Source organism: Canis lupus, chromosome 16 (assembly GCF_048164855.1).
Source record: "Canis lupus baileyi chromosome 16, mCanLup2.hap1, whole genome shotgun sequence".
NCBI classification, from domain to species: domain Eukaryota; kingdom Metazoa; phylum Chordata; class Mammalia; order Carnivora; family Canidae; genus Canis; species Canis lupus.
The window spans coordinates 60,051,372-60,078,339 of record NC_132853.1 but is presented as its reverse complement, the minus strand read 5'-3'; the positions used below and the strand labels follow the sequence as shown (position 1 = coordinate 60,078,339).

The following is a 26,968-nucleotide window of genomic DNA, read 5'->3' as shown; positions in this document are numbered from 1 at the left end:
AGCTCAGAGAACGGCTGAGAGCAGCGTGGGTCTCAGGGGACGGGACGGAGGTGGAGTGCACGGCCCTGGGAGAAGCAGGGGGGCCGCGACCTGGGGACCGTGCCTCCCAGGGAGCGGGGAGCGGGCAGTGGCCCCAGCTGGAGCTACAGCTTCCTCTGTCGAGGAATGACAGCCGCCCTCCCGGCCTCCTCTTCCTGGATGCAGCTCCTTGAGGACCGAGACCACAGCTTCGCTGGGCACATCCAGGAAATCTGGGTCAAGTGGGGAGCTTTGCCGTCGAGGGGGACAGGCGGTGCAGCACGGCCACCCACGGGGCCCGGGCCACACCGGCTTGCTCCAGGCAAGGACACCCACGGCCCTGAGCGCGGACGAGCAAGCACGCACCCACGAGCCTTCACGCACCCTGCAAGAGCGCAGGGGGACAGGACACGGCCTGGCCCTACACCTCCAATGACTTAGCTGCTGAAAGCGGTCCGAGCCGTCCCCGCCGTAGGCAGGCGGGCAGGTGGGTGCTGTGGCCGGCTCGTCGCTCCCGCCCCTCCGCCGTGTTCCTGCTCGGCCTACGGTGCCATGGCGACAGTGCTATAGAAACACCCAGCTGAAAGCGTTTAAGAACGCAGAACGCTCCCGCTTAGTCACCCTGGGCTCAACAGCCCTGTAATCCGAGAAGACAAAAGTGATCAGAACATATGTCTCCTCTCAGAGCGAGCAGTGACTCACAGGGGGGAGGGGCGCTCGAGAACAATCCTCGGCCCACGTGGCCGTGGCGCCCCACGTTCCTCAGGGCCCTGACGCTGCCCCTTCGGGTCTGCGGCTCATGGATGAGAGCATCGTTCCGGGCCCTGGGCTGTCACCGCAGGAACCGACCCCCAGGAGGCAACCGAGGAACTCAGCTGGCTGCGGGGACCAGGAAGGGGCAGCAAAATCTGACCCCCATGCTCTGTCTGGACTCTGGGTACCTGCCAGCCGCACCAGCGGCTGTCCTGGGCCTCGCTGGCCATGCCTGCGTCCCCTCCCTGGGGGGCCGGCCCGGTTCTCAGAACAGGAAGGCCGCGGGCATCAGCGGCTGAAGCCTCACCAGCCTCAGTCCCCTGGGGGGTGGGCGTGGCGGGGCCGTGGGCACAGGGCAGTGCGTCGGGGGAGCCTGAGGGTTTCATTCCAACACGAGGGGCCTGAGCAAGACTCAGGTCGCCCTCAGGCCTGTGAGGGGAGGGCCAGCCGTCCAGCTCCCTGAGCCTGGGGGCTCCTGTTTGCAGGGGTGCAGAGCTGCGTCAGCATGGCAGGAAGGTCTGCAGACCCCACGTGCGGACGCCCTGCCTGGCACCCTTGCAGCCCAGAGGCCTGGGCAGAGCGTGGGGCCCCTTATGTCCACACCCGTGGGCCAGATGCCTGCCCTGACAGATGCCCGTCAGGCCCGCAGCGCAGCCTGTCCCCCAGCCCCACCCAGGGGTGCGGTGAGCTCGGCCCCTCGGGCCTGGAGGAAGCCAGAGGCTGGGTTTAGCACCGGCTTTGCCAGGCAACCCCTGCTGAGCTGCGAGGCCCTGGGGGTCTCCGTTCCTCCGCGGGGGGAAGGGGCGGGCCCGCCTCGCCCACGCTGGCACGCCGACACTGCAGCCCTGGCCTCCTGCGGCCACGGAGCTCCTGCCGCTCCACGTCCACGCCCAATTTCACAGACTTGATAGGAAAAGAACACGATGTATCTCGCTAGTATTTTTCAGGGCGATGACATGTCAAAGCCACGTTCTAAACACGTTCAGACAAGGGCTGTCACTTAAAAACGTTATTACAACAAATGTCATTAAAACCAACATCGCCTGTTTCTTACGTTTTTAAGGTGGCCGGGCCTGGGTGTGAGAGGTCAGAGGCCACGTGCCCGACATGGCCCCCGAGGGCTCTGCGGCTCTGATGCCCAAAACGTCCCAGACCACTCCCGGGCGGCCGAGACGGTGCCGAGGCCACAACCCGCCGCGCGGCTCCATCTGGGCAAGCGGGGGCCGGTGGGCACAGGCGTGGTGTGCGGGGCGACACGGCCCCCGCGGCCCAAAGGTTCAAAGGAACAGAGGGCGTCCCCCAGCCTCCCTGTCCTGGGACCCTGGCACCCCTGATGCCACCTCTGGACACACAGGCCCTGACAGGGCGCAGAGGCCGCTGCTTTCTCAGGCTCGGCCGGTGCGCCTCTGGTGGGACGGCGTCCACACCGCGGCCGGGAGACTTGCCCACAGACCGCCTCGGGCGTGGAAGAGCTTTTTAAGTGAGACCGGGAGGTGCACAGAGGGCTTGAACCACAAGCACGGCGTCAAACTCCACACGCTGATGGGACCAGCCTCTGCCATGATCTTTTTTGAAGACCTAAATTATGGTTATTTTGTTTTTGTTTCGTTAATTACACACCCCTTTAAATAGAACAAACCTCCCCCCTCGCAGACTGGGATCTGGATGTGTGCACCTCCTGGAACACGCGAACCCAGGGAGGGGGGCGGCCGCCACGAGGAGGCCTGCGCCCCCCGCTTCTGACGAGGCCGTGCTGAGGATCTCCCTGGACCTCCTCCTCCAACACAACCAGCGTGGGGCTGCAGAACCTCTCCCCCCATGGCTGCATGGCCCTGGGGACGGGAAGGGACGGGAGGGGATGGGAGGGGACGGGGCCTGGCTGAGTGCTCCCCGCAGCTCCGAGTGCTCAGCAGCCGGACCCTGCCCGGGTCAGGGGCTCCAGGGGCTCGGCCGCCTGAGAGCCCCATGCGGCCGTGGCTCACCGTGCTCAGGGCAGCAGGCCTGGCCCACCCTCGGGGGATCCCGGGCAGGGTCCACCCTGTCTCTTTTCCTTCCCAGGCGCTCACCTCTGCCTTTGGGGCCCTGACAACCCCTCTCTCGGTGTATGGAGCCTGTACACAGGAAGACACCCCACTTCCCTGGACCCCAGCCCACCACGTGCCTAACGTGCGTTCTTGGGTTTTCTATCCGTCAAGATACCCCTTGGAGGGTGGGGTCCCCTGCCTCTGCCCATCTCGTTCTAGTCAGAGCTGGGCCAGGCTGGGCCAGAGGAGGCAAACACATGCAAGGCTGCCGCCTGGCCTGCAGCACTGGCCACTTCCACACCAGCCACTCACGAGCCCTGGGACCACCGGCCGCCCAGCGGGACTGGCTGCCCGTCACAATCACCCAGAAGCTCTGACGACCCTGAAACAGTGCCACCGCTCACACCTGTGCGTTGGGGAGGGGGACGCGGGCTCCGCGGAGACGCCGAGGGCCAAGGGGACAGGGTCATGCAGCATGTCCTCCACGGCCCAAGCACCCTACGGCCCCGTCCACAAGGACGGGCGCTCCATGGGTGCCAGGAGGTCTGGGGAGTGGCCTTGGCCGTCAGGACGGCCCCTGGTGCCTTCCCTACTTCTAGATGCCACCCTCGTCCTACTTAGTGCCCCAAATGCCTCTAAGCACCTGTTCCCTGACCTACAACTAAAATCAGTTCTCTTGATGGAAATCCCAAAACACAGCCTCAATTACCAGCGGTTCTTGCAAATGGCCGGCTCTGACCCAGTCCCGTTCACAGGGAACCCCTACTGACGGACCGACACCCAGTCGGATCAACGTCCCTTCTGCCGCATGGGCAGTGGGGTGCTCTGGCTCGGCCTGGCCACAGAATGCACAGCACAGGCCCTGGGGGAGGACAAGCGGATGGGGGCGTGTCCGGGGGGCGCAGAGCTGCCCGAGGAGCCCCCAGGGCTGGCCCTGCCCCGTGGGCAGCCCTTCCTCTCCCCAGCAACCATTCTACACACGTGACATCGGGGGGGGCGGGGGGAGGACGCCAGCAGCTGAGCCTCCTGAAGGACCACCCCCTCTCCCTGGCACCGAGCAAACCCGTGCCTGAAACCCCATGCTGGAACCCCCAGCCACAGTGTCCAGGCCCGCGCCAGCCCGTGGCACAGGCTCAGGCCATCTGGTTTACCACCTGCTCTGGCAGGGGAGTGCCCCGAGGGCAGGGGCTTCGGTGAGCCTGCCTGGGCCCCGGGACGCAGGGCCTGCCCCCCCCGGGCTGCATGAGGCTCGGGGCCCAGGAGCACAGGAGTCTGCGAGGGAGCACGGAAGGCCGTCAGCTGTGTCTGAAGCCCACCCCACGCCCCTTCCCTGGGGTCACGACTCTCCTCCTCCTCAGCTCACGGATGCAGCCCCAGAAGCCCACACAAGTCAGGATCCTGCCCCTCCGGGACTCGGGAACACCACGTGGGCACATCTGCCTCTCCCAGCTCCTCCGCAGGGCTGGGGACAGTCGCTACAGCGCTCTGCAAACCACCTGACCCCATACAGTCCCAGCCAGGCCTCCTGAAGTTCTGTGTGCTGGTTCCACGGTCCCTTTGCGTCTGCCCTCGAGGAAGGAAACTGAAATAATGGGACACATCCAGGCTGTCACGGTGCGGCACCTGGTGCTGAGCACCACACGACCTACCCCTCCCGGGAAGGGGCTCAGTGACCTGGGAAAAGTCATGATAAAACCCTTGGATGATCACAGATCCAACAGAAGGAAGATGGGTTTGGAGAAGCAGGAGACCCACAGGTGGGGCCTGAGCAGGTGCTCGAAAGAGGGAGGGGGATGCTGCTCTGTGGGCGTTGGCATGTGGGGGGAGGACCCACCCCATAAAGGGGCGGGCAGGCTGGGCGAGCCTGGAACTTGCCACCACCACACCCCCTGCAAGGGGCAGGGCCAGGAGGAGAGTCCAGATCTGCCCACCAGGCCTCACAGCATGGCCTGCATGGGGCAGGGCCAGCCTGGGTTGTCCGCCAGCCACGTGTGGGGTGACCAGGCGCTGCTGCACAGCAGGTGCCGGGGAGGAGGAGGGGCAGGGGCCGGCCCTCCTGGGGGCGGGTAGGCTGTGCTGACGGCCAGGGCTTGGGGGGTGACCCTCAGTCATGGAGACCGGGGTGGACGTGGCCAGCTCACCAAGCTGGGGCTCTGCCGGGAGACCCCGTGCAGCGAGAACAGAGCCCCCACCTTTCCAGCAGCACCAGACGAGGGCGTGCAGAGAGGGTGCATGCAGGCCCTGACGTGTCCCCTTCCGGCCCCGCTCTGCAGGCCCGAGGGTCCAGGGTGGCGCAAGGCACACTGAGGGCCGTGGGTGGCTGGGGGCCACATGCAGCAGAGTCTCCGGACTCTGCAGACGCGGGGGGAAGAGCTGTCAGGGCCTCCACCAGCCCCGCCCACCCCCGGTGTCCTGGCCATGACCCCCACCCTCCAGCTGCAAACTCTGGTGACGGCTTCCCGGGGGCTGGTCACAGCAACTCAGCTGGTCCAGGCCCAGGCCCTGCTCAACAGAGCTCCCACATTCGTGGCCGTGAAAGGAGAACGTTCTGACACAGGCAACAGCGTGGACCAGGCTGGGGCGTACGGTGCTGAGGCGGGAGGCCGGATGCGGAAGGCCACACGGTGGTGACCCATTCACACCAGATGCCCGGACGGGGCCGGTTCACACGCGGACAGCAGATCACCGGCTGTCTCAGGGGAAGGGGTGCCTGCGGGGGGGCGGGGGCCTCCTTTCTGGGGTGCTGGAAATCCTCTGGGCGGAACATGGGGACGGCGGCACAGCTGCAGGGGTGGGCACGCTCCAGGCCCCCGCCCACCCTACGGCATGCGAAGCACATCTCCAAGCTGATACCAGGGAAAGGAAAAACTGCCTTGAGGGGGGTGCACAGGCTCCGACCCCTGGACGAGCCGGCCTCCGTGTCCCCGCCACCACACCCCCTGGGCCCCTCAGCGGGAGCTCAGGGCAATCACACCAGTGCTGAGGGCGCTCCTGGCCTCCAGCCGGGAGGGCATGGGGGACGGGGACTGTTCACCTTTGAAGCTTGGGTGAGCAAAACGGCAAAACACCACGGAGGTGACGAAACCGAGACATCCAGCGAGGCGTGGGCTTCTCACCGCTCAGCCTCACAACCCGCTCCTAGACAGGACTCTCTCTGCAGATGACTCTGTGGGACGGCCTCGGGGACAGGCCCTCAGGGCTGACGGGCTGGGGCAGTCCCGGGAGAGGACGTGGCAAGAGCGCGGCGCCAGGACTTGCGTCTGACTCAGGAGCTGCCCGCCGCTGCCCCGGGCAACAAGCCCCTCCCGCTCCCCTCGCCGGCTGTGCTCGTTAGTTCTCACCTGCTGTTGCCAGGACCGTGCACCCCACCAGGCAGGCCCGGCACAGAGGGGGGCAGCGGGGGGGCCTGTCACCTGCACCCGCTCAGGGAGGGCGCGGGGCGCGTGCTCCTCGGGCACCACCCCACCTCTGGGTCCCGGCATGCAGCCGAGGGACGTGGGCCCGCAAGCAGGCATGCGTGGTGCACCTTGGCTTGTTAACCGCTGCCACCTGAAGGGGGGGCCTCGTGCCCACGCCCGACCCGGGGTGCTTCCCTTGAAGCAGCTGGGAGAAGCTTTCTCGAGGTTTCCTTTGGAAACAACGGGCGTCCTCCTTGTCTGAAGTCCGCGCAACCTTGGGGGGTGGGTGTCCTGGGCCTGACCTGTGTCAACCTGCACCCGGGGGTTCACCCCAATATCCGGGGTTCCGGTAGCTCCGGTGTCTGGGGCTGTGCCCACCATGGGCCACGCTGTCCTAAATCCCCGCCCTGCTCCGCGCCACGTGCTGGCCAGGCCACCTGCCTCATGCAGCAGGGCTAATGGCCCCGTCCCCGCGGCGCCGGCCGGCCGGTCCCACCTGCAACTCCTTGTCCGAGTACTTCTGCGGGTTCTTGCTCCCCTGGCTCTTCTTGCGGAGTTTCTTCAGCTCGGCCTGGCACTTGTCCAGCGCATCACCCTTGCTCCTTTGCTCCGTCTGGTATTTCTTCAACGCGGCCTGAGGTACAAAGATGCGAAGATGCCACATGAAGCAGAGACCGATGAGCCGACCGGCCTTCCCACTCCCTGCCCCGCGGCGGGCAGCTGGGCCCCGAGGGCGCGGGCAGCACCAGCTGCCGGTAGGAGGGACCGGGCGCACGGGGCACCCAAAGGCTGGCGCCCCCCGGGCTGCACTTGTCGCGGACGGGAACCTGCAGGACCGGGAGCTCCCGGCAGACGCAGGCGCCCCGCTGGGTGGGGGGGGGGCACTACTTACACTCAGGTACCTGGAGTCCAGCTCCACCTTCTGCTCCAGCTGTGTAAGCAGCTCATTGTGGAACGACTTGAGCTGGATGTGGAGGAAGACGCCAGGTGGTGAGCGGCCAGGGCGGGAGGGAGGGAGCCGCCCCCAAGAGGTGCACCCCGGACGCCGGCCACCCCGAGGAGCCCGCGGGGAACGTCCCACCGTCCCGGCCTTTGTGACCTCGGGGGCTCCACTCCAGGCAGAAAACAGCAAGAGCCCCTGCGAGCCCCCTGCTCTGTGCCCGGTCCTGCTGAGTCCTTCTGTACGTCCCTGGCCCCCTGGAGAGTCAGCTCCCCAGTATGTGACTCCTGTGAGGCCTGGGATACGCCCCCACCCTGACGGCAGCCACATGCCTGTGCAACGTGCCCTGGGACACACGGCCAGGGCACACAGCCGGCTCTTCCCCTCCCTCGGACCGGCCGCCCCTGCCTCCGTCCCTTCCTCCCCGGGGCCCTCACCATCTCTTCCAGCTGATTCTGAATCTGCCGGTGGACTTCCGCCATCTGAAAGAGAACGTCTCCTGCAAAAGCATGAGGGTGGGGAAGACACAAAGGAGAGAAAAGGTAAGTTCTCCGCACTACGGCCCCTCCACCCTCCTGTGGCCGAGGAGCAGGGCGCTGGTGGTCGGGTGCAGGGGCCTGGGCTGCGGGTGACCAGCAGGCAAAGGTGCGGGGATGGGGCACCAGGCAATGGGAGGGTCTCGAGTGACGGGGGATGCCCAACCTCAGACACTGATCACTGGGGACTTTGGGGGGCGTGGGTCAGAGTCCTCAAGCGTCTGCACCAGACCGGCAGTGCCCAACAGAAGCAACAGGCTGCATATCTCCAGCCCATGAGCGAGCCATGAGCACACGCATGTCTGACCCCGCGTGGCCGCCAACCACCCACCCACTCCGGGGCCAGGCGACACCAGGGCCAACAGACCTGTGCCCACCCTCCCGCCAGTAATGGGGCCAAGAGGAGATCTGGCTGCGGGCCCCAGAGGGAGGCCTGCGGAGGCGCCCGGAGCACGCAGGGCCTCTGGGGACAGCGGGCGCGCACAGCACAGCTCTCCAAGCATCTTTTCTGGAGCAGCGACATTTCGGGGATGCTGATGGTTCAAGCCCGTCATCACAGGAGACAGGCAGGAGGGAGAAGGTGGCAGCACGAGGAGGAGGCTGTCCCCCAGAGGCTGCTTCCAGTCTGGGTGTCGGCGACACGGGCTCATGTCACCTGCACACAGGGCGCGTTCCTGGGGGCTGACCTGACATGAGGCCGCACCTCCCGAACTCTCTGCAGCAGCCAGCGTGCTGCCAACCGCCCCCCCACCTCCCGAGAGGAGGAGCAGAGACAGAGGAGCCGGGGAGAGGCCGTGGAGGGCGGGGGGCTCAGCCTCGTTCTCCCTTCTCCGCCAGCTGCCACCCTGAAGTGTGCTCAGGACCAGCAGGCTGCAGCCCAGGGCACGACAGTGGCCAACAGGCCCAGTACCCGCCCCCGAGCCAATGCCCCCAGGACAGAGGCCTAGGCCCAGGCCGCTCACCCAGAGACCCTCCGGGCAGCCCCGCAGCGCTGGCACGAAGGACGCCCTCCTTGTGGCCCAGGGACAAGCTGACCGGGCGGCCGGACCGTGCTCGTCGGAACGGCTCCTATTTGCTTAGTGCCGTTCGCAGAGCCAGTGCCATGAGCATGCTGTGGACACGATGGATCAGGGGGCGGGGGTCACTCTGCCCTCAAACCCCGTCCCCAACGTGCTGCTGGCACCAGCAGCCCTCCCAGCTCACGCCTGGGCCCCGTGACCCAGAGATCCTTCCTGGGGCAGTTGCGAGGGGTGCCCTGGCCCCCAGAAGGCACCCTGGTGGGGGGGTGGGGTGGGCGCTGCCTGCCGGCCACACGGGGGGCACCAGGCCCACTCTGCCTCCCAGAAGCACCCCGGGCTCTAGGGCGGCCCACCACTCGTGGCCACTGGCTGTTCCACGAGCTGCTGACGCTCACGGGGCCTGCAGAGCCCCCGCTGAGCCCAGGAGCCGCCCGACCTGAGGCCCGCAGGCTCCACCCCACCCTGTGGGGCCCCGGGCTCTGCCTTCGGAGCTGAGTCGCCTCCTGAACCCATTTTGCCTCAGAGAGACCACAGATGTCTGCTGAGGGTGACAGCACCTGCCCGGAAGCTGGGACCCCGCTGTCCCGCCACGGCCTCCTCCCCGCCCAGGCCCCTCACGCCTGCCCCGGGGCCAGCCTGCGCGCAGGCCTGGGACAGAGGGGAGGCACCGGGCCTGAGTGTGTACGGGTGAGTGCGCGTGTGAGCACGAGCCTCCGTCGGGCAGGGCTGGGCCCTGTGCACACGGGAAGCCCGGCGGCTGGGCTGCGAACACGCGGCCCCCGGACCAGAGCTGTACCTGCTGGGTCTGTCTGCAGGCCCGACGCACGGGAGGCGACCGAGGAAGGGACACGGGCAGGGCCGGACTCCAGGAGCTCCCGGTGCACAAACCCCCTAACTGTGCGGTCACCCGGTGGTACCGCCACAGATGGCAGCACGGCGAGCACCTGCGGGGCCCCGGGTCCCTGGACTTACTCCTGCTCTGCTCCAAGCCCTGGCCTGGCCTTGTGGCACCACAGGGCGTGGCAGGGCAAGGGGGGCTGTGGCTTCCCGTGGTCAGGTCGGCGCCCTGACCACATGCGGTCCACAGTCAACCACACGCGGGGTGGGAGGGCTGACCAGCCCCACAGGGCGCCAAGCCTGCCCTGGTCCTGACCCTACTCCCATCAACCCTGACTCAAGGCCCAGAACGACAGGAGACGGAGAATGACAAGGAGGGGCCTGGGCCCAGTCCTGGCCGAAGGGAAGCCCATGGGACAAGAGGAGCGAGGGGGTGCTGGCCAGGGCGGTCCGGCCCGTCGCAGACACTCGGGCGCATCAGCACCTGCGGGGGGACCTGGGTACCGGCCTCGGCCCTCAGCACCGCCACCTGCGGTGTGCAGGGGGTGCGTCCCGCGTACCTGGAGCGGCGCACACAGCCAACCCCGACCCACGGATCCCGCCTCTGGATGCTCAGAATCTGTCTAAGCCCCAAGAGGGGCAGCTCCAGGGTGATTCTGCTTCTCGGCGCTTCTGGCGTTCTGGAACTTTCTCAAAACAAACACCCACTACTCTGAGATGGGGAACACATTGTGGTCTCATTTGTGACGGGTCTTCCTGTGTCAGCGGCCGGGACCCACCCTCAGTCTCCCTGCCCGCAGGCACCTGGGAATCGGTTAGACCGAGGCCAAGGGGTGCGGGCCCACATGGCACAAGGTCTGGCCGGCACGGGGAAGGGCCGGACTGGACCGGAGGGCCTGCTCCCAAGCGCCCACCCCCTGCCCCCACGGCAACCTCAAGGGGCATCAGCCTGCGTGGCAGCGCCCACACGCGGTCCAGCCGGTCTCCCCGCAGGGGCGGCACCCAGGGCACCGGCCTGTAAGTTAACAAGATCAAACAGAAAACGAATGTTTCCTGAAAATTCTGTGTGCGAGCAGCTTGCGGAGAACATCTGAGGAACACAACCCCGCAGAGTAACCCCTTCAGAAAGGAGGTCCCGACGCCAAGAGGTGCATGAAGCTCTGTGAGGAACCGCGGCCGCTGCACCCCTGGCTCTGCCGACTGCTCAGGAGCACCCCGGAGTCTCCCCCCCACCCCCCACCCCCAGCAGAGGCCCGGCCCGCCCCCCCGGCCGTGCTGTCGGTGCGCCGGTGCAGTGCGCACACCGGCTCCAGGCCCCAAACCCAAGGCTGCACCAAGCAGCCCACACAATTTTTAAACTGCATTTTACAAGCAGCTGCAGGAAGCCATATGCTCACGAACCACGCAAGGCGGTGGCGGGGGGAGAACGAGCAGCCCAGGCCCTGGACCCCTGGGGCGGGCGGGGTGCACTGGGCTGGCTGCGGGGACCGGGACCCCGCCTGCAGGGCGAGGCTGGCCCCAACATGGGCCCCTGGAGAAACAGGGAGCCACAAGTACCACACTCCCTGGTCCCGGGGCGCCTGTGCCTTCCGGGGCCCGCGGGCAACCTAGCGGGGGTCCTGAGAGCCAGAGCCAGCAGGGGCCGTGTTGCATTTCTGGGTTCCGCGAGGCACTCCACCCCGTGTCCCAGACAGCACGAAGGGGGACACCCTCCCAGGGGGGAGGTGGCCGCGGGCTGCCCCCGCCTCCCGAGTGCAGACGCATGCGCCCCGGGGAATCTGTGTCCTGGGTTCATAGCACAGGTGGCTCAAAAACTTGACGAACCGGGTTTAAAATAGCAGCGCAGACCCAGCCCTCCACAGGCCAGGGTGGCGGAGCGGCCAACTCGGCCCACCGCCCGCCGGGGCGCCAGGGCTCCAGAGGGCGTGCACAGAGGGGTGCCAGGCGGCAGGTGCCCACGGCCCGGGCTGGGGAGTCAGCAGAGCCTGGTGGCCGGGCTGGAGGGGCCGCGCAGGCTCGAGTCACAGGCGTGGAGAGGATCTGCAAGCGGGGAAGGGGTAAAGGCCACGGGAGCAAGGACAGGAGTCGAGGCCCGCGTGGGCGCCGTGGCTTCCTGAGGGACCGGCCCCATGCAGAGCACAGAGGCATCTGAGTCAGAGGCCGCGTCCTCCCCTGCCCTCCGAGTGTTTGCCGTACCAGCCAAGCAGCCAGGGCAGCGGTGAGTCACCTGCGCACGCCCCTCAGCTCCCCGTTTTCACATTCCAGGTCCTGCCCGTAACCTCAAGCAGCTTTCGGGCAAGGAGCGGAACTTGGTACACACGGCAACGCCCCTCTGCAGGGGAAGCAGGGGCGTTCACGCACGTCAGTATATGCACGCACACACGTGCACCCGCCTTCGTATACACACACGCTCACACACACATGCAAACAGACACACAAGTGTACACACAGCCACACAGGGGACGTGCCGGTCATCTTTCCTGGAGTGAAATGTGAAACGTGCAGGGGACGTGTGGCTGGACATTAACTGGTTTTGTCTCATGTGCCCAACACAGGACAACGGTGGGACAGTCGGGACCGACCTGGCAGCCAGTGCAACCTCTAGAAAGGGTGCAGCTAAGGTGGGCTGGGGACGCTGAGGACGCTGCTGGTGGCCCAGCCCTGGGGTGACAGGGACAAGTGACAATGCAGCCTTCCATGGGGGACACACACCCCAACAAGGACACAGAGCTGGAACCAGGCCTGTGGACCCCCCGACAGGCAACTCTGTCCTCGACTGCATGCACCGGGTCGAGCAACCACGATCCTTGACTGCAGAACATTCCATCAGCCACAAACCTGTCCCCACGAAGTCCCATCCCTCCCACCTCTCTGAGCCACCAGTCTGTACGGGTTTCACTGTTTTGGAAGTTCCCAGCAGGGCCCTGGGGAGGCAGAAAGAAGAGCCACTCTCACCTGGCACGCCAGCCAGGATGGGACAGTGGGAAGGACGGTGCCTGCTCCCATACAGCCGTGTCCTCTGAGGTGACCAGAGGGTCCACCACACACCCCAGGGGGCTTTCAGAACCTCCAGAAGGACGCCACGGGGGAGGGGGCCACAGAGCACTCGGCCACTTTACACACCTGCAGGGTCGTAGGACCACACCCGACATCCCAGAACCAGGAAAACCTTTGCTTGTTTCCCCAAACTCAGATCTTTGGGAAAAAAGTATTCCAGAAAACTGGAACAAAGGACAAGTACCAATGTTTTAAAGGTACAGACTCTACAAAGTACAGGCTGGTGTGTCAGTGTGAGAACTGCCCCCAGGTCGAGGTGACCAGCTCACAGCCTGCGCACTTGCTCACGTCTCATCCTCTGCGGTCACGCCCCACGGCTCCGTGTCAGGTGCCGTGGCCCGTGTGCCCTCCGGGGCCGCGCAGAACCGGGAAGGAGAGCCGCCAGGACGGCGGGGCTGGTCGGTGTGCTCTGGGAAGACCGAGAAAGCCCTTGAGGCTGGCAGCTGGTGGGGAGCCGGCCTCGGGGTCCCCAGGATCCTGGGGGCCCCCACGTGGCAGAGAGACCACGAGCAGAGTGGGCGGCCGGCAGGGGGACCCAGTCGGCAGCTTCTCTGAACCCAAGACCAAGACCCTCCTCCCATGGGAACCGGAGGCGCTAGGCGGGTCCCCCGGAGCTGGCCGTGACCCGGGGCTCCAGGGGGGCCTGCAGGTCGGCCCGGGGCAGGTGCGGGCCCATTCTACAGCCACACCCACAGGCTGCCACCGGAGGCCCCGGGTAAACACAGTGGGACCTGCTGGGCGGTAACAGGGCCGTGAGTCACAGCTTCAAGTCCCCTGTCCCCGGGGCTGAGAGCACAGCACACGTTCTCATCCCGGCCTGACCTTCCGAACCTCAGGAGGTCACAGGAACAGTGAAACAAACACCGTGCACCGCCTCCTAGGCCCCCTGGTCCTCGGCGCTCGCCGTGTTTGCTCACGCCCTGCTTCTGGTGGATGTGCACACACACACTCATGCACACACAGGCACACACTCGCACATGCACATACACAATGCACACACACACACACCCCCACGCACGTACACATATACACATGCACGTACACACACGTTCCGCTGAACCATCTGGGAGTCAGCCCCGAGCCCGGGGACGTGGCCCCCACACGCCGGCACGCACTCCCCAGCAGGGCCTGGTGCCACAGCAGACAGCCCCGCCCCGCTCAAGGGAGGCGGCCACGGACGCACGCCCCCCTCCCTGACAGCCCCACAGCGCACCCGCACACGGACGCGGTGGCCGCCAGCTTCTCCCCCCGGGACTGCACGCCCATCTCTCGCTCCTCTCCCCGAGGCACTCCGCACCGTCGGCCTGAACGTGGCTCCAAGCGTTGGGAACTGGTGAGCCCCACGCAGGCCCGCGGGCCGGTTCCCAGGGACGGGCGTGGAACAGGACTCGCATCTTCACCTCGGGCGCCTGGGTCTTCGTCTGCACCTACAGAGCCCTCCCACGCCTTCACGACACTGAATCCGTAAAGATTCAGGCTCGGTTTTTGTGGGGGTTTTTTTTGCTTTTACTTTTTTTTTTTATTTTTTTCATTGGTGTTCAATTTACCAACATACAGAATAACCCCCAGTGCCCGTCACCCATTCACTCCCACCCCCGCCCTCCTCCCCTTCCACCACCCCTAGTTCGTTTCCCAGAGTTAGGAGTCTTTACGTTCTGTCTCCCTTTCTGATATTTCCCACACATTTCTTCTCCCTTGTCTTATGCTCCTTTTCACTATTATTTATATTCCCCCAATGAATGAGAACATATAACGTTTGTCCTCCGACTGACTTACTTCACTCAGCTGCTTTTACTTCTTACAGAAGATATGACGCATTCTTCTAATCCTCAAATGACAGGAAGCTGAAAGGGAGCGGGACTCCAGCTGACTGACAAAGACACGGGGTAGCACGGGGCCCCGGGGTTCACTCGCCTGCAGGCCGGCAGCAGACGTGGGTCCATCTTCCCCCCACCAGGCTGGGGCGGGGACCCACGTCCGCCTGAGGCCCCTCCAGGGCCACCCCGCCGGCTCCTAGTCCCCAAGGAGCGAGGACGGCATTTCACCAGGATTTGAGTTAACGCCCCATCGAGGCTTAACAAAAGAACACGTTTGGGGATCCCTGATCCCTGGGTGGCTCAGTAGTTTGGTGCCTGCCTTTGGCACGAGGCCTGATCCTGGAGACCCGGGCTCGAGTCCCGCATCAGGCTCCTGCATGGAGCCTGCTTCTCCCTCTCCCTCTGCCTGTATCTCTCTCTGTCTCTCTCATAAATAAATAAGTAAAATCTTTAAAAAAATAAAAATAAAAAAGAACACGTTTTTGCCAGCGCCACACAGGCCCGGGTAGCCCGCCCGGGGGATGGCCCCCACGACAGAGGCCCGTGGCCTGAGCTGACACCACAGGGCAGGCGAGCAGCCCAGCGTGGAACGAGGCGGCTCTGCAGCAGCTGCCAGAGGCCACGGCCGGGTGTGCCCCTTGCAAGGCCGGCTGAGCATCACCTCCCAACTGACAGGTTCACAGGCCGCCCAGGAGTGGGACCTGTAAAACCTGACTAAGCCCAGAAATGGAGAGGAAGCGGGGACCCCAGTGGAGGCGGCCGAGGAGGGCGGTTTCTTTCCTTCCTTTTAATTCCGATTACCGTACGGGGTAGCACCAGCCTCAGGTGTGGGACACAGGGACCACCTTCTGGATGTCACCCGGTGCCGCCTCGACAGGCGCCCTCCCGCATCCCCGGCACCTGCCCCCGCGGCTCCGTCACCCTCACTCTGTTCTCTGTGGCGAAGAGTCTATTTCTTGATTTGTCTCTTTTTTCCCCTTTGCTCACTTGTTTTGCTTCTTAAATCCCGTTAAGTGAAATCATGCGGCGTTTCTTTCTCTGACTGCGCCGGGTAATACCCTCCCGCTCTATCCTCATCGCTGCAAGCGGCAGGATCCGACGTCACACCTTCCTTGTCTGCTTGTCAGTCCGTGGACACTGGGGTGCCTCCGTGACTTGGCTGCTGTGGACATGGGGTGCACGGGTCCCTCCGAGTCAGCACTCGCGTGTTCTCCGGGTCGGAAGGCAGCTCTGTCTTGACCCTCGGGAGGCGCCTCGGGAAGGCGGTGTGCGTGTCCGAGGACAGGCCGCCTAAGCCCCGATGTGGCGCGCAGGGAGGGAGAAGGGGCCCGGCACCACCCTCGGCTGCAGCTCTGTGGCCCATCTGCAGACCAGGGAGGGCTGCCCGGGGGAGATGGCCTCCCAGGCCAGGGGCCCGCGGGGGAAGCCCAGGAGGGCTGCTCCCAGGCACGACTAGTTTTCTCAAGGGTTAAGCACGGATGTCAGTACCTGGTGTGACTGAATCAGTAGGACCAGGCGTCTCCTGACAGGGGACCGGGCCAGCCAAGCACACGGCACACGACACAATCCCTGCCCCAGGGACAGGGCCAGGCAAATACTGGCCTCCATTAGCAACAGTGACAGTGGGGCGCGGCACCGCCTGACAGCCACGGCGCCTCCAGGCACAGCCTCCCCACTTAAGCAGAAAGACGATGGCGGCTGAGGTGGTCAAGCAAACAGGCAAAAGGCAGGAAAAGCCCCCAGTGGGGGCAACGTTCAGTCCCCGTGGAGCCAGGCCTATGCCTGTGGGAGGGCCACCGCCCACCCGTGATCAATGGGTGGGCACCATGCGTGGCCCCTTACCTCCCACCCGACACCCTTCATCTGGTGACAAAGTCAGGCCTGGGAGTGGGTTGCAAGTGCCAGGTGTCTTCCTCGCTGTGCCCGCCCACCTGTGTCCTTCTCGCGGCTGTTACAACCGCACAGGCCTGTGGACAAGAGGAGCCGCGCACAACGCACGGTGTCAGGAGGGGCGGACCCAGGTGGAACCGGTGCTGTGGGACGCAGGGGATCTTCAGCTACAGACGGCAGGCAGTGATGTGACCAGCAGCTGGCCCGCCGGCCCCTGGGGCAGGTCCGCGCTCTCAGACCACATGGGTGCTCCAGGAAAGCACTGGGCTTCCCGGAGGGGGCCCTGGGTCACCCGAGGAGGCCCCATGTCCTCTGAGGATCTTCCTTCCACTTGAACCCCATTACCTGCTGGCCTGCACCCAGGGAACAGTCAAGCCTGGACACCCCGGTGTTGGGGAAGGGTCCTGCACACACCTGCCACCCCTTCTGGGTACAGGAGGCTGGCATGGTCAGGTTTGGGCACCAACGGGTGCCACCTGCCAAGGCCCCCACCCCAATCTCAAGTGGCCCACGTTCCTCTCTCCTGGGGGTTAAACCGTGTGCCAGTGAGAGGGCAGCCATGCCCAGAGGCAGCTGGATGTGACCAGGCGGCCAAGGCAGGGGGCCCCAGGGCTGCAGGCTGAGCTTCAAAGGTCAAAGCCCTCCCAGACCTGGCTATTTTGACCACCAGCGTTCTTGAAGGCAGGGGCTGGGTGGCCTCAGTGGGACTGGGAGCAGAATGTCCACACCATCCTCCAGGAGGCTGTGCTCCCTGGCACTGACAAGCACGGGGGTCGTGTGAAGCAGGGGGACCCCGGGAACCTGGAGGCCCTGAGATATGATGGCAGAGGTGCACTCTCTGACCAAGAGGAGCTGGGCCTTGCTGCAGGAACCTGAGGGAGCCTGGGGCCAGGGACAGGGTGAGGGCGTGGAGCACAGGGAGCCCCCAGGGTAGGAGCCCACGGGGTAGGAGCCTCTGGGGTGGGAGCCCTCGGGAGGTGGGAGCCCCCAAGGTGGGAGCCCATGGGGTAGGAGCCCCCGGGGTGGGAGCCCACAGGAGAAGGGAGTGTCGTTTGCCCATCAGGCCGGCAGATCCCGTGAGCTGGCTGGCCTATTGGGGGCCTGGGACCCAGCATCCCAGGGTGGGGAGCACAGCAGCCGCAGGCCTGTGGGGACCCTGGCCCCTGCCTGGGCACAGCCGCTGAGCATCTGGAGACCAGCCCTGGAGAAGCAGAGCTGAGACCAATGACGTCATGGCCGCGGCTCGGCATGAGCGGGTGCCGGGTCGGGGCAGGTGGACTTGCCGATGGTCTCAGCCTCTTCTGGGCGAGCCGCACGCTGGAGGAGCCCTCAGAGCCCCAGACAGTGCCGGGGGCTGCAGGGGAGGCATGTGACCTCCCTCTCGTGCCTCAACCTCCAGCCTGGGGGTCTTGGAGCTGGATGGGGCCACCCTGTGGCTCCTCAGAGTTCACGGCATCCCTGTGGTCACAAGTGGCCAGCGAGGACCCCGAAAGCTCGAGTCTCTGGTCTCTATCATTTCAGAAGGGGCTCCAAGCCAAGGGGTCAGCTGCTCAAACTTGGCTGGGAACACACACCACCTTCTGGAGCCTTCTGAAGCAAATATCCATAATGCTCAATTATTCTGGTGGCTTCCAGAGCGGAAGGCGCCTCCGAGAGCTAAATTAGCATATGCCCGAATGAGGCACAAATATAGAGCTTCACGGGGAGGACAGTGAGGGGCTGAGGGAGCGCCGCACCGTCAGGACTGCGGGAGGGGACACGGAGCCCAGACAGCACCACGGGGACCCCCATCAGCTGCCAGCACCACCCTCCCCGCGCCCACGAAGCCTCCAGCTCCTCCCAGGAGAAGGGGGTTCTCTCCTGCTCACAAAAAAGGCAAAAACGGAAAGCGGCGGGGGGGGGGGGGGGGGGGGGAACGATGGCTGTGTTGCCATGGTGATGACGGCAGACAGGGCTCCTCACCAGCTCTCCGGAGGCTCAGCAGAGCCCCTCCCAGCACCCGATGCCGGGCCAGGCCTTCCCGGCAGAGGCAGAGGCAAGGCCGACCCCGCCCGCTGAGCCGCACAGCCACCTGCTCCGGGCTCAGGGCCTGGCCGGGCGTCGGCTGCGCCTGGAAGTCTGGACGGATCCAGAATCACCACCGCCGCAGGCCTCCCGGTGCCAAATCTGTGCTTGGCCACGATCCGCAAGCGAGTCCTACAGGCACACCGCACGGGCCGGGGGCCCCAGGCCATCTGGTCAGGGTGGCAGGGGTGGCGCCTCAAGGGGACCTGCCGAGGCAGAAGGACCAGGAGGCGCCAACCCTTGGTGGCAGCGCCCAGGCCGTCACCTCTCGCCGTGGGCCCCGTGGTGTGGACGGCACCCCGCGCCCGCCCCCCACCTCCCGCGTCCACCGGGGCTCGGCTCCAGCAGGCTCGCCACCTGCCAGCCGCGTCTTTCACTCTGCCTGCCGCGACTTGCCAGGAAATGCACGGTGTGAACACAGATGAGGATTTTTCCCTGCATTTTCCTCCCAAAGCAGACACCAGGGACCAAAGTCACCTGGGGGAGTGAACCCCGACACCCGGGCCTCCTCAGGGGTGGGCAGACGGGGCCCAAGGCCCAAGGCCACAGTCCCCCGGCTCGGAGCAGAGAGGCCGTGCTCCCGCTCGGGAGGCACTTCTGGTGCCGCCGAGGACCCTCCGTGCTGAGGGCAGCCCTCCGTCAACCTGCCTTGAGCTCCCTTGTTCGCCATCCAAGTGGACGTCGGCTCTCCGAGGGCAGCTTCTCGCTTTCTCACGAAGGCACAAACAGGAGAGAAGCCACTGGTAGAGGGCTGGTCACCAGCACACCAGGTCGCCACCGTCAGGGTATCACATTGCCTCTGACGCGCCCACCCTCCCCCAGTGTCAGGGACTCCAGGGACCGGCACCCCCCAGGAGCTGGCACCCCAGGGAGACTGGAGCCCTGCCTCCCAGGCCCCTGAGCAGCACGTGCACTGGCCCTGGGGCCACCACCAAGCGGAAACCAGCTCCCGCCTGAGGGAGAAAACGAGGGACCTACTCTTCTCCTCAGATGTCCTCCGCGGGGTGCTGCTGTCTACAGCACCGCACATCGGGGGTGACGGCTGGGGTCAGGAGACACGGTCACTGGCCGCCGCGGGAGAGCTCTGGGCCCCCAGGCTCTAGGGCTGGCCCGGGCACGCCGCTGCAGGGCGGGGTTCACAAGGCCTCAGCTGCAGGCCAAGACACGGGACGAGTCACATGCTCCCCGTCGGAGCAGAGGCCGGGGGCCGGTGGTCACTGACCCTGCATGGCCCCACGGCCCCCCCAGGGAACAGGCTCTGGACAGAGCTACGGCTCGGGGCTCCTCTTGGCCCCTTCCAAGCAAGAACCCCGGTATCCTGGTAGGAGGCCCTGCGGTCCCACCTGTCCTCAGGATGAGACCCAGCCACCGACTGCTATCCCAGCACAGGCCCCTGGACGCCAAGGGACGTGAACACACGCTGCAAGACCTCTCCCGCTCTCACTGAAGCCATCACTGAGAAGATGACGTTTACCGAGGTCTCCTGGCCAAGGCTCAGTCTGCCTGACGCTCCCATCAGGGTGGGCCACGCTGGGGCACTGGGGGCCCCTGGCAAGAGTGACGGTCATCTGAGCCCCTGGGCCCCGAGAATGGACCCCTACATGTCCCGGCCCTTTCTGTGTTCAGCCCTGAGGCCCGGGCTGCCAAGTGGGGCCGAGGGAACGCTGCCCAAGACAGCGAGGCTGGCCCGCCCACTCCCAGGCTGGCTTTGACCCTTGAGCGTCCACACAAAGTGGAACAGAACAGCAGAGCCACAACGCTGCCCGAGCAGAGCCCCGATGGGTCCCAAGTCCCTACGGCCGAGGAAGACCAGAGAGCAGGGTCTTTATCCCTGGGGTCCGGCCACTTCTCCGGGTGCTGTTGGGGGAGCCTCGGTGTCATTAGCTGGGAAGGGGACATCAAGACAGGACCCAGGCAGGGAGCCCTGTTCCAGGCTGGCCACGGATGTGCAGCCTGCGGGACACGGGCTCTGAGTCGGGCCCCCCGGGGACATGAAACAGAAGGCCCCAACACCAGGATCTGAGTAAGCCTCCAAACAGAGCTCCCACTGTCGGGGTCCGACAGCAGGTGGCACTTCCGCCCCACTGCTGTCACACGTGGCCTGAGGGGAGGCAGGGGCACACCTGAGGCCCTTGGCCGGGTGCGGGCAGCCTACCAGACACGACAGAGACACGGGAGGGGGGCTGCAGCCAGACCACCCCCGGGCCTCCAGGAGCACGGGAGCCGGAGCAGGTGGGCGGCCGACAGAACCACCTCTGCCAACACAGCCTGTCCAGCCACCGTCGCAAGGTCCCCGGGGTCGCATCACCAAGGGCACGCCCTTCTGCTGGGCCCCCTGCACCCCAGCCCCTCAGGCGGGAACAGGCACCTGTGCCTCCGAGGGAGAGGCCCGAGTGAGCAAAGCCAGCTCTGCGGGGGGGACCAGGAAGAGGCACCCAAACCCCACAGGGAGTTCTCCGCGGGCGGGCGTGGGAACGGTGACCCTTCGGAGAGCAGCCAGAGGCGGGGCCGCGCTCAGGCCGCACCTCCCCTAACCAGGGACTGGGGGCCAGAGCGGAGGGTTTCAGGCGCCTCCCACCAGCATGGGGCAGGGCCGCGCCCAGCACGGAGCTCCTGCCGCTCTCCCGGCGCGGGTGCAGGCACACGGCAGCCCTGCAAGCACACACACGCCCCGGATCACAAACAAGCAGCCTCTTCAAAGGCAGAGAACAGAAACAAAACGGCCGTCCACACGGATGAGGCAACCAGAGCAGCCGCGGACGGGACAGGGCGGGCTCGGTGGGCAGCTCAGCCACACGCGGGGGACACCGAGGCCAGCAGAGGCTGGGCCCTGCTCACCGCCACCACAGGTTCTCGTCAAGCAGTGCCGCCTTCGTGAAAAGTCTAGAACCCTCTAGAAGTCTGCCCTGCAAAGCCAGGGAAGGCCAAAGAGCAAGCGACGTGATCCTCTTCCGCCTGAGTGATTCCAGCACAAAACACCTGAATCACTTCACACATGTAGAGAAACCCAGGGGCACCGGGACCCTGGCCCCCACTCCTGCGCCCTCCGTGGGCTCAGCCTGGCTCCTTGCACACAGTCACCCTGCAGAGACAAGGCAGGGCTGTGGCTGCCGCCTCGTCCAGCGGGTGGGACATACTCAGGTACACAGCACCCCGGGGGCACCACAGACCACGGCACCCTCCCCTGCAGAGGGACCCAGAGCAATGGTGGGCTCCCCCAGGAGCAGGGGTCCCTCCAGGAGCAGAGGTCCCTCCAGGAGCAGAGGTCCCTCCAGGAACAGGGCTCCCCCCCAGGAGCAGGGCTCCCCCCAAGAGCAGGGGTTACCCCAGGAGCAGGAGTCCCCCAGGAGCAGGAGTCCCCCAGGAGCAGGGCTCTCCCCCCAGGAGCAGGGGTCACCCCAGGAGCAGGACTCCCCCCCAGGAGCAGGGGTCACCCCAGGAGCAGGACTCCCCCCCAGGAGCAGGGGTCACCCCAGGAGCAGGACTCCCCCCCAGGAGCAGGGGTCACCCCAGGAGCAGGACTCCCCCCCAGGAGCAGGGGTCACCCCAGAAACAGGGCACCCCCAGAAGCCAGCTCTGGGGAAAGCACCATGCATCACACACAGACTGTGCCCTGGAGCCACAACCCATTCTCCAGTGGCTGTGACGGGAACAGAGGGCCCAGAAGCCAGCCCCCCGCACCTGGATGGGGACACAGGTGCTTGAGCCCCACAGCTGGGGGCACCCGCCCGCAGCGCGCACAGAGCCGGGGCCAGAGAAGAGCCGAGGTACGGGCAGGGACTCCTGGGGACAGGGACGGCGGCAAAGGCACGACGGCATGGGGGTTCTCGCCACTGCCCTGTCTGCTTTTCCCCGAACTGAGATGTCCGAGCACCGGAGCTCAGGTCACCAAGAGCCTGGAGGGGCCCTGGCCGTGCAGGGGGCCTCCCTGGCTCAGGCCCCGCAGGGCGGGTGCTCGGGCAGTGCGCCCCCTGAGCTGCGGAAACACCAGCCTCTTCAGCTGGAAGAGAGCCTGGCCCGCCCCTCGCTGGGGCCTTCCAGAAACATCGGCAGCTCAGTGCTGTGCTCCCGTAGCAGGCTGTCGGCACTTCTGATGGTTCGTCGTCAGGACGGATGAGGGAGAGGCCAGAGCAGGGGGGCCACCCGTCCACCGTCCAAGGGACTAAGGTGGAGGCGCGGGTGGAAGCCCCGCCCGCCCCCCAGGGCCCGGGACCCGCACGCGGCCGGGGCGCCCTCCCTCATTGCCCCGAGCTGCCAGTCAGGCCCAGCCCAGGCCCGGAAGGCCGTGGACGGTGCACAGAGCAGGAAGCAGAGGCTGGTGCGCTCAGGGGTCACCGGTGGGGGGGGGGGGCTGGCACTCAGGGGTGGCCCAGCGGAGCCCCGCAGGCGGAGGTCACGTGTGCCGCCGCTGGAGGCAGCAGGAGGGGGCACGAGGAGCTTCTGACTAGGCCGCCGCGACCCGGAGCAGAGGGGCGCCCCCTGGCAGCTGGGGCGATGGCCGCCCACCCACTGCAGCGGGGGCCAGGTGGAGCAGGGCCGCCTGGGGCGCTCAGGAGCGGGGAACCACACGGTGGAAGCCTTGGGCCTGCGACTTGGGGGTTCACCCGGGAGGGCCGCGTGAGCTGAGCTCGTGCTGGTGGTTCGGGCGCACAGGGCTCCGCAGGGAGCGGGTGGCGGCAGCGTCCTCACAGCCGGCGGGTTGGAGCCCCACAGGGAGGGGCCGCGTCGCCGCCCCAGGTCCCTGCCCAGCCCCGACCCGCAGCCCCGGCCTCACGGAGGCCCCATGGGACGCAGCAGCCAGAGAGTGGACCGAGCTCTCTGACGTCAAGTTTCTGAAAACACCTGTGGTCATGAAGCCCTGGCGGCTCCTCCTGGGCCGCCCCCAGGGGCGCTCACCCTTCCAGACCTGGTCGTTCCCAGGCCGTGGGGGTCCTGGGGGGAAGGCCTGCGGGGAGGAAATGGTCAGAAACAGCCCATCCCCAGGGGCCACAGACAGGAAGACGAGCAGGTAGTCAAATGAACACCAGACAAAGCGACAGAGGGGTCAGCTCCGCAGGAAGGTGTGACCACACACGGGTGTCACCTCACAGCCAGAGACAAGCCGGTGTCCTGGGTCCCAGGAGCGTGCGTCGGCTTCCCCATCAGTCCACGAGCGTAACACGGAGTTTGCACCTCTCGTCAGGGGCCAGGCGTTCCCTCCGAACACAGCACACACACACGTATGTGCACACGTGCACAGGGGGCCACGGGCCGATGGAACAGCCTGTCAGCAGGTGCCTAAGACGTGGTCACGTGGGAATCCACAGGGGCCTCACCCGGGGTCTTGACTTGCCTGCAGGGAGGGGAGCTCAGACCGATGTCCCCGCTCCCCGTGGACCGATGGGACCAAGGAACTAAGGAACCAGAACGAAGTGCCCCTCAGAGGGTGACGTGACACCTAAAACCCCAGTGACATGGTTCCCTGGTGACAGTGGCCAGAATGTGCCACCGAACCCCAACCTGTGCAAACTCAGCCAAGAGCAAAGGATCCCAAATGTGAAATTTCCACCAGGGCCTCAAGGCAGGAGCAGGGACAAGCGCTCGGAAGGGCCTGGAAGACCTCGCACAGTGACCAGCCCAGGACGGGCGCCCCCTGGGAGGCAGCATCCGCCCCCGGTACATTGGCACCTCTGACGCCCCGAGTTACAACAAAGCGAAGACAAGTGCCTCTTGGTGTCCGAGAGGCCTGACCTGTCCCTCCCGGCCCCCATGCCGGGCTGGCCAAGCCGGCCGGTAGCTGCTACTGTGGCACAGGGGTCAGGGTGCATGCGGGGGTCCTGTCCACGCAGATGTGGCCCGAGGGCGTGCGAGGAGAACACGTGTGCTGAGCCTCACGTAGAGGGGAGCCTGCCAAGGCTCACAGAAACCTCAGCAGGGGGCGCAGGCCACTCCCTTGCTCCTGTCCCAGAGGATGGCAGCAGGTCAGCAGGGAGTGCTGGGTCCCCCCAGCAGCCCTGGCGCCACGTCACAGGTGCCACGTCACCGTGGAGGTGACCCTGTGGCAGGGCTCAGCACCACGGTCCTATGGACAAACTCGTTCAGAGCAGCAAAACCCGCCCAGAATAACCCAACTGCCGACGGAGAGGAGAGAGAAACGATGGTTTGCTCACAGAATGTTCTACTGTGCCAAGTGGGCTCTGCTGCTGGAGAACGACCCGAGGGGGCACAAATCCATCCTCCCAGGGCCCCCAGCAGCCTCTCCACGCTCCTTGGCTCCACGCTGTTCCCATGTCACCAGAGCGCCTTGTTCCTGCCCACCTTGCACTGTGTGTCCCCGCCCCCTCCCTTCCCCTTTCGGGGTCGCAGCTTCGACGCCAGGCCCTGGTCACCCTGCCCGGGGTCCTGGAGGCCGCACGCCTCGTCCACGACTGGGGGATGCTCTGATCTGCAGCCCAGCCCGCACCCCCCAGAGCCGGGAGGCCTCCAATGCCCTCCCCCCAAGAATAAAGATTTCAAACACTTCCAGGAGGAGAAAAACAGAACACCCTAAACTAAAACCTGCTTGGAAGAAAGCAGAGCTGGGCCGGGAGTGCCTCCTTCCCCAGGGGAAGACGCAGCCTCCTCCATCCTAAGTCAGCCCCACCTTCCACCAGGTGGACAAACAGCTGCGGACACACTGACGAGGCCTAGGCCCTTCCCACCCCCGTGCTGAAGAAGCCTCTACAGACCGGACGGTCCCCCGACCCAGGGGAAGCGGGACCCAGAGCACACGGTCTGGGCCCAGAAGAGGGACGCCTGGTGCCCGGGGAGCGGCCGGGAGGACGGCGGCGCAGGAACAGCACGGTGCCCAGGGGCCTGGGACTAAATCAGCAGAGGTGCTCGGGAACGAAGCGAAGGAAGAAGAAACAGGTGAAAACCATAACCAGAGTCACATTAATAAAAACCCACGACCTAGGGATGTCCGGATGGCTCAGCAGTTGGCCATCTGCCTTCAGCTCAGGGCATGACCCCGGGGTCCCGGGACCGAGTCCCACATCGGGGTCCCTGCAGGGAGCCTGCTTCTCTCTCCGCCTGTGTCTCTGCCTCTCTCTGTGTCTCTCACGAAAAAACCCACAAACCGTAAAGTCCAAGAAAAAAAAATCAACCAACTGGACTTCACTGAAATTAAACACGTTTGTTCTAAAATCCCTGCTCCGGACACAACAGGTGAACACTGGGGGCGCCGGCTGTGGGGCTCACGTGACCGACGATCTCCATCGAGAACACACGAGTCACACGAGTCTCACCCTTGGCCACGGGACCAAAACCCCAGCAGAGGAGGAGGACGTGAACGCACACTTGGCCGAGGAAGAGATGCAAGCATGTGAGGCGCTGCTCATGTGTCGCTGGTTCACGGGGAAGAGGCAAACTTGGAAAGGCCCACACTGGAAACCGCCCGGACACTGCTCGGCAGATGGCAGGACAAGCAGGCGCCTCCATCAGGCGGGAGGGCCCGGGCGCTGCGGCGGGAGGGACGCTGGCCCCATGGGGACAGGGATGACTGTCACGCAATTCTGACGGTAGCAGAAGCCAGGCCACACGCAGGGTACAGTCCGCCCCACACGGCCCCACCGACGCCACGCCGGCAAATACCCGCTAACTCCCCGTGCAGAGAAGCCCGACTCCATGGCCAGGCGGTCACTGTGGTCTGGAGCCAGCATCTCCGGGGGACGACAGTGGCTGCAGGGGCTGGTGGATGGTTGCACCCCCCATGAATATCCTAGAAGCCCCCCAGCCCCACAGCTGACCCCCGTGTAAGTCGTAGGGCACGTGAGTCACGTGTCAGTAAAGCTGAGAAGAGATGAGCCTGCGGAGGAGGGGCTGGCACAGAAGACACATTCACGGTTGGGCCCCGAAGCCCCTGGGAGGCCCTGAGCGACGGGAGCATCGTGCATCCTCACGTCCTCCGGGTGGGCCATGGGGCTGGCCACCAGGAAGGCCCCGCACAGCCACACGCTGGTCTGTCAGCTGCGCCCCTTCCCCTGGGGCCGGAGGGCCTGGTGACTGAGGCCCTGACCTGCCCACGTGGCGAAGCCTCCGTGAAAATGCCTGAACCACAGGGTTCAGGGCCCTGCCGGGAGGGGAACATGCCCTGGGCTGGGGGTGCGGGGACCGAAGCCCCCGGGTTCAGGCGTCCCACCCACGGTTCCCTCCATCTGCCTGTTCATCTGTATCCTTCTGGCACCTTTAGGATAATCTGGTCAATGTAATTAAGTGTTGCTGAGAGCCGTGAGCTGTTCTAGCAAATTCTCCAACCTGATAACAGGTCACGGGAACCCCTGCCGTGTAGCCCAAGTCCGACAGCACTGTGGCCTCCGGACACGCTGCTCCACCTCGATGGTGTCCGGGAAGGCCGCGGCCGCCAGACAACGGGAGACCTGGCTGACCCAGGGAGCCCCACGCTTGCTGCCAGCGCGTGTGCTGAGAGGACACGGGCTGACGTTGCCCGGCACCTTGTGGCCACCACTGCAGATGCGCACACACCCAGCAAATTCCTACCTGGTGCCGGGCCCCACGCTCCCCATCCTGGAGCCACACGCTCATCCTGCCCAGTGCGGCCGCAGGGAGCAGACAGGCCTGGTGCCAGGGGAGCATGT

General features: G+C 65.7%; 1 protein-coding gene across 8 annotated transcripts in view; it reads right to left on the bottom strand.

Annotated features, from left to right (window-relative positions):
* Positions 1-26,968, bottom strand: part of BAIAP2 (BAR/IMD domain containing adaptor protein 2) — a 58,306-nt gene that overhangs the window by 14,310 nt on the left and 17,028 nt on the right. For 7 of the 8 annotated variants that reach the window (XR_012009395.1, XR_012009396.1, XM_072781933.1 and 4 more), the window contains exons 4-6: positions 7,571-7,632; positions 7,086-7,157; positions 6,690-6,827 (exon numbers count right to left, since the gene is read on the bottom strand). Coding sequence is in view for 5 of the 8 variants with exons in the window: in XM_072781933.1 (XP_072638034.1) it covers positions 6,690-6,827; positions 7,086-7,157; positions 7,571-7,632 (272 nt within the window). In the remaining 3 variants the exon portion in view is untranslated. Of the gene's footprint in view, positions 1-402; positions 555-6,689; positions 6,828-7,085; positions 7,158-7,570; positions 7,633-26,968 lie in introns of those variants that run through there. The other variant, XM_072781936.1, reaches the window with a different exon arrangement.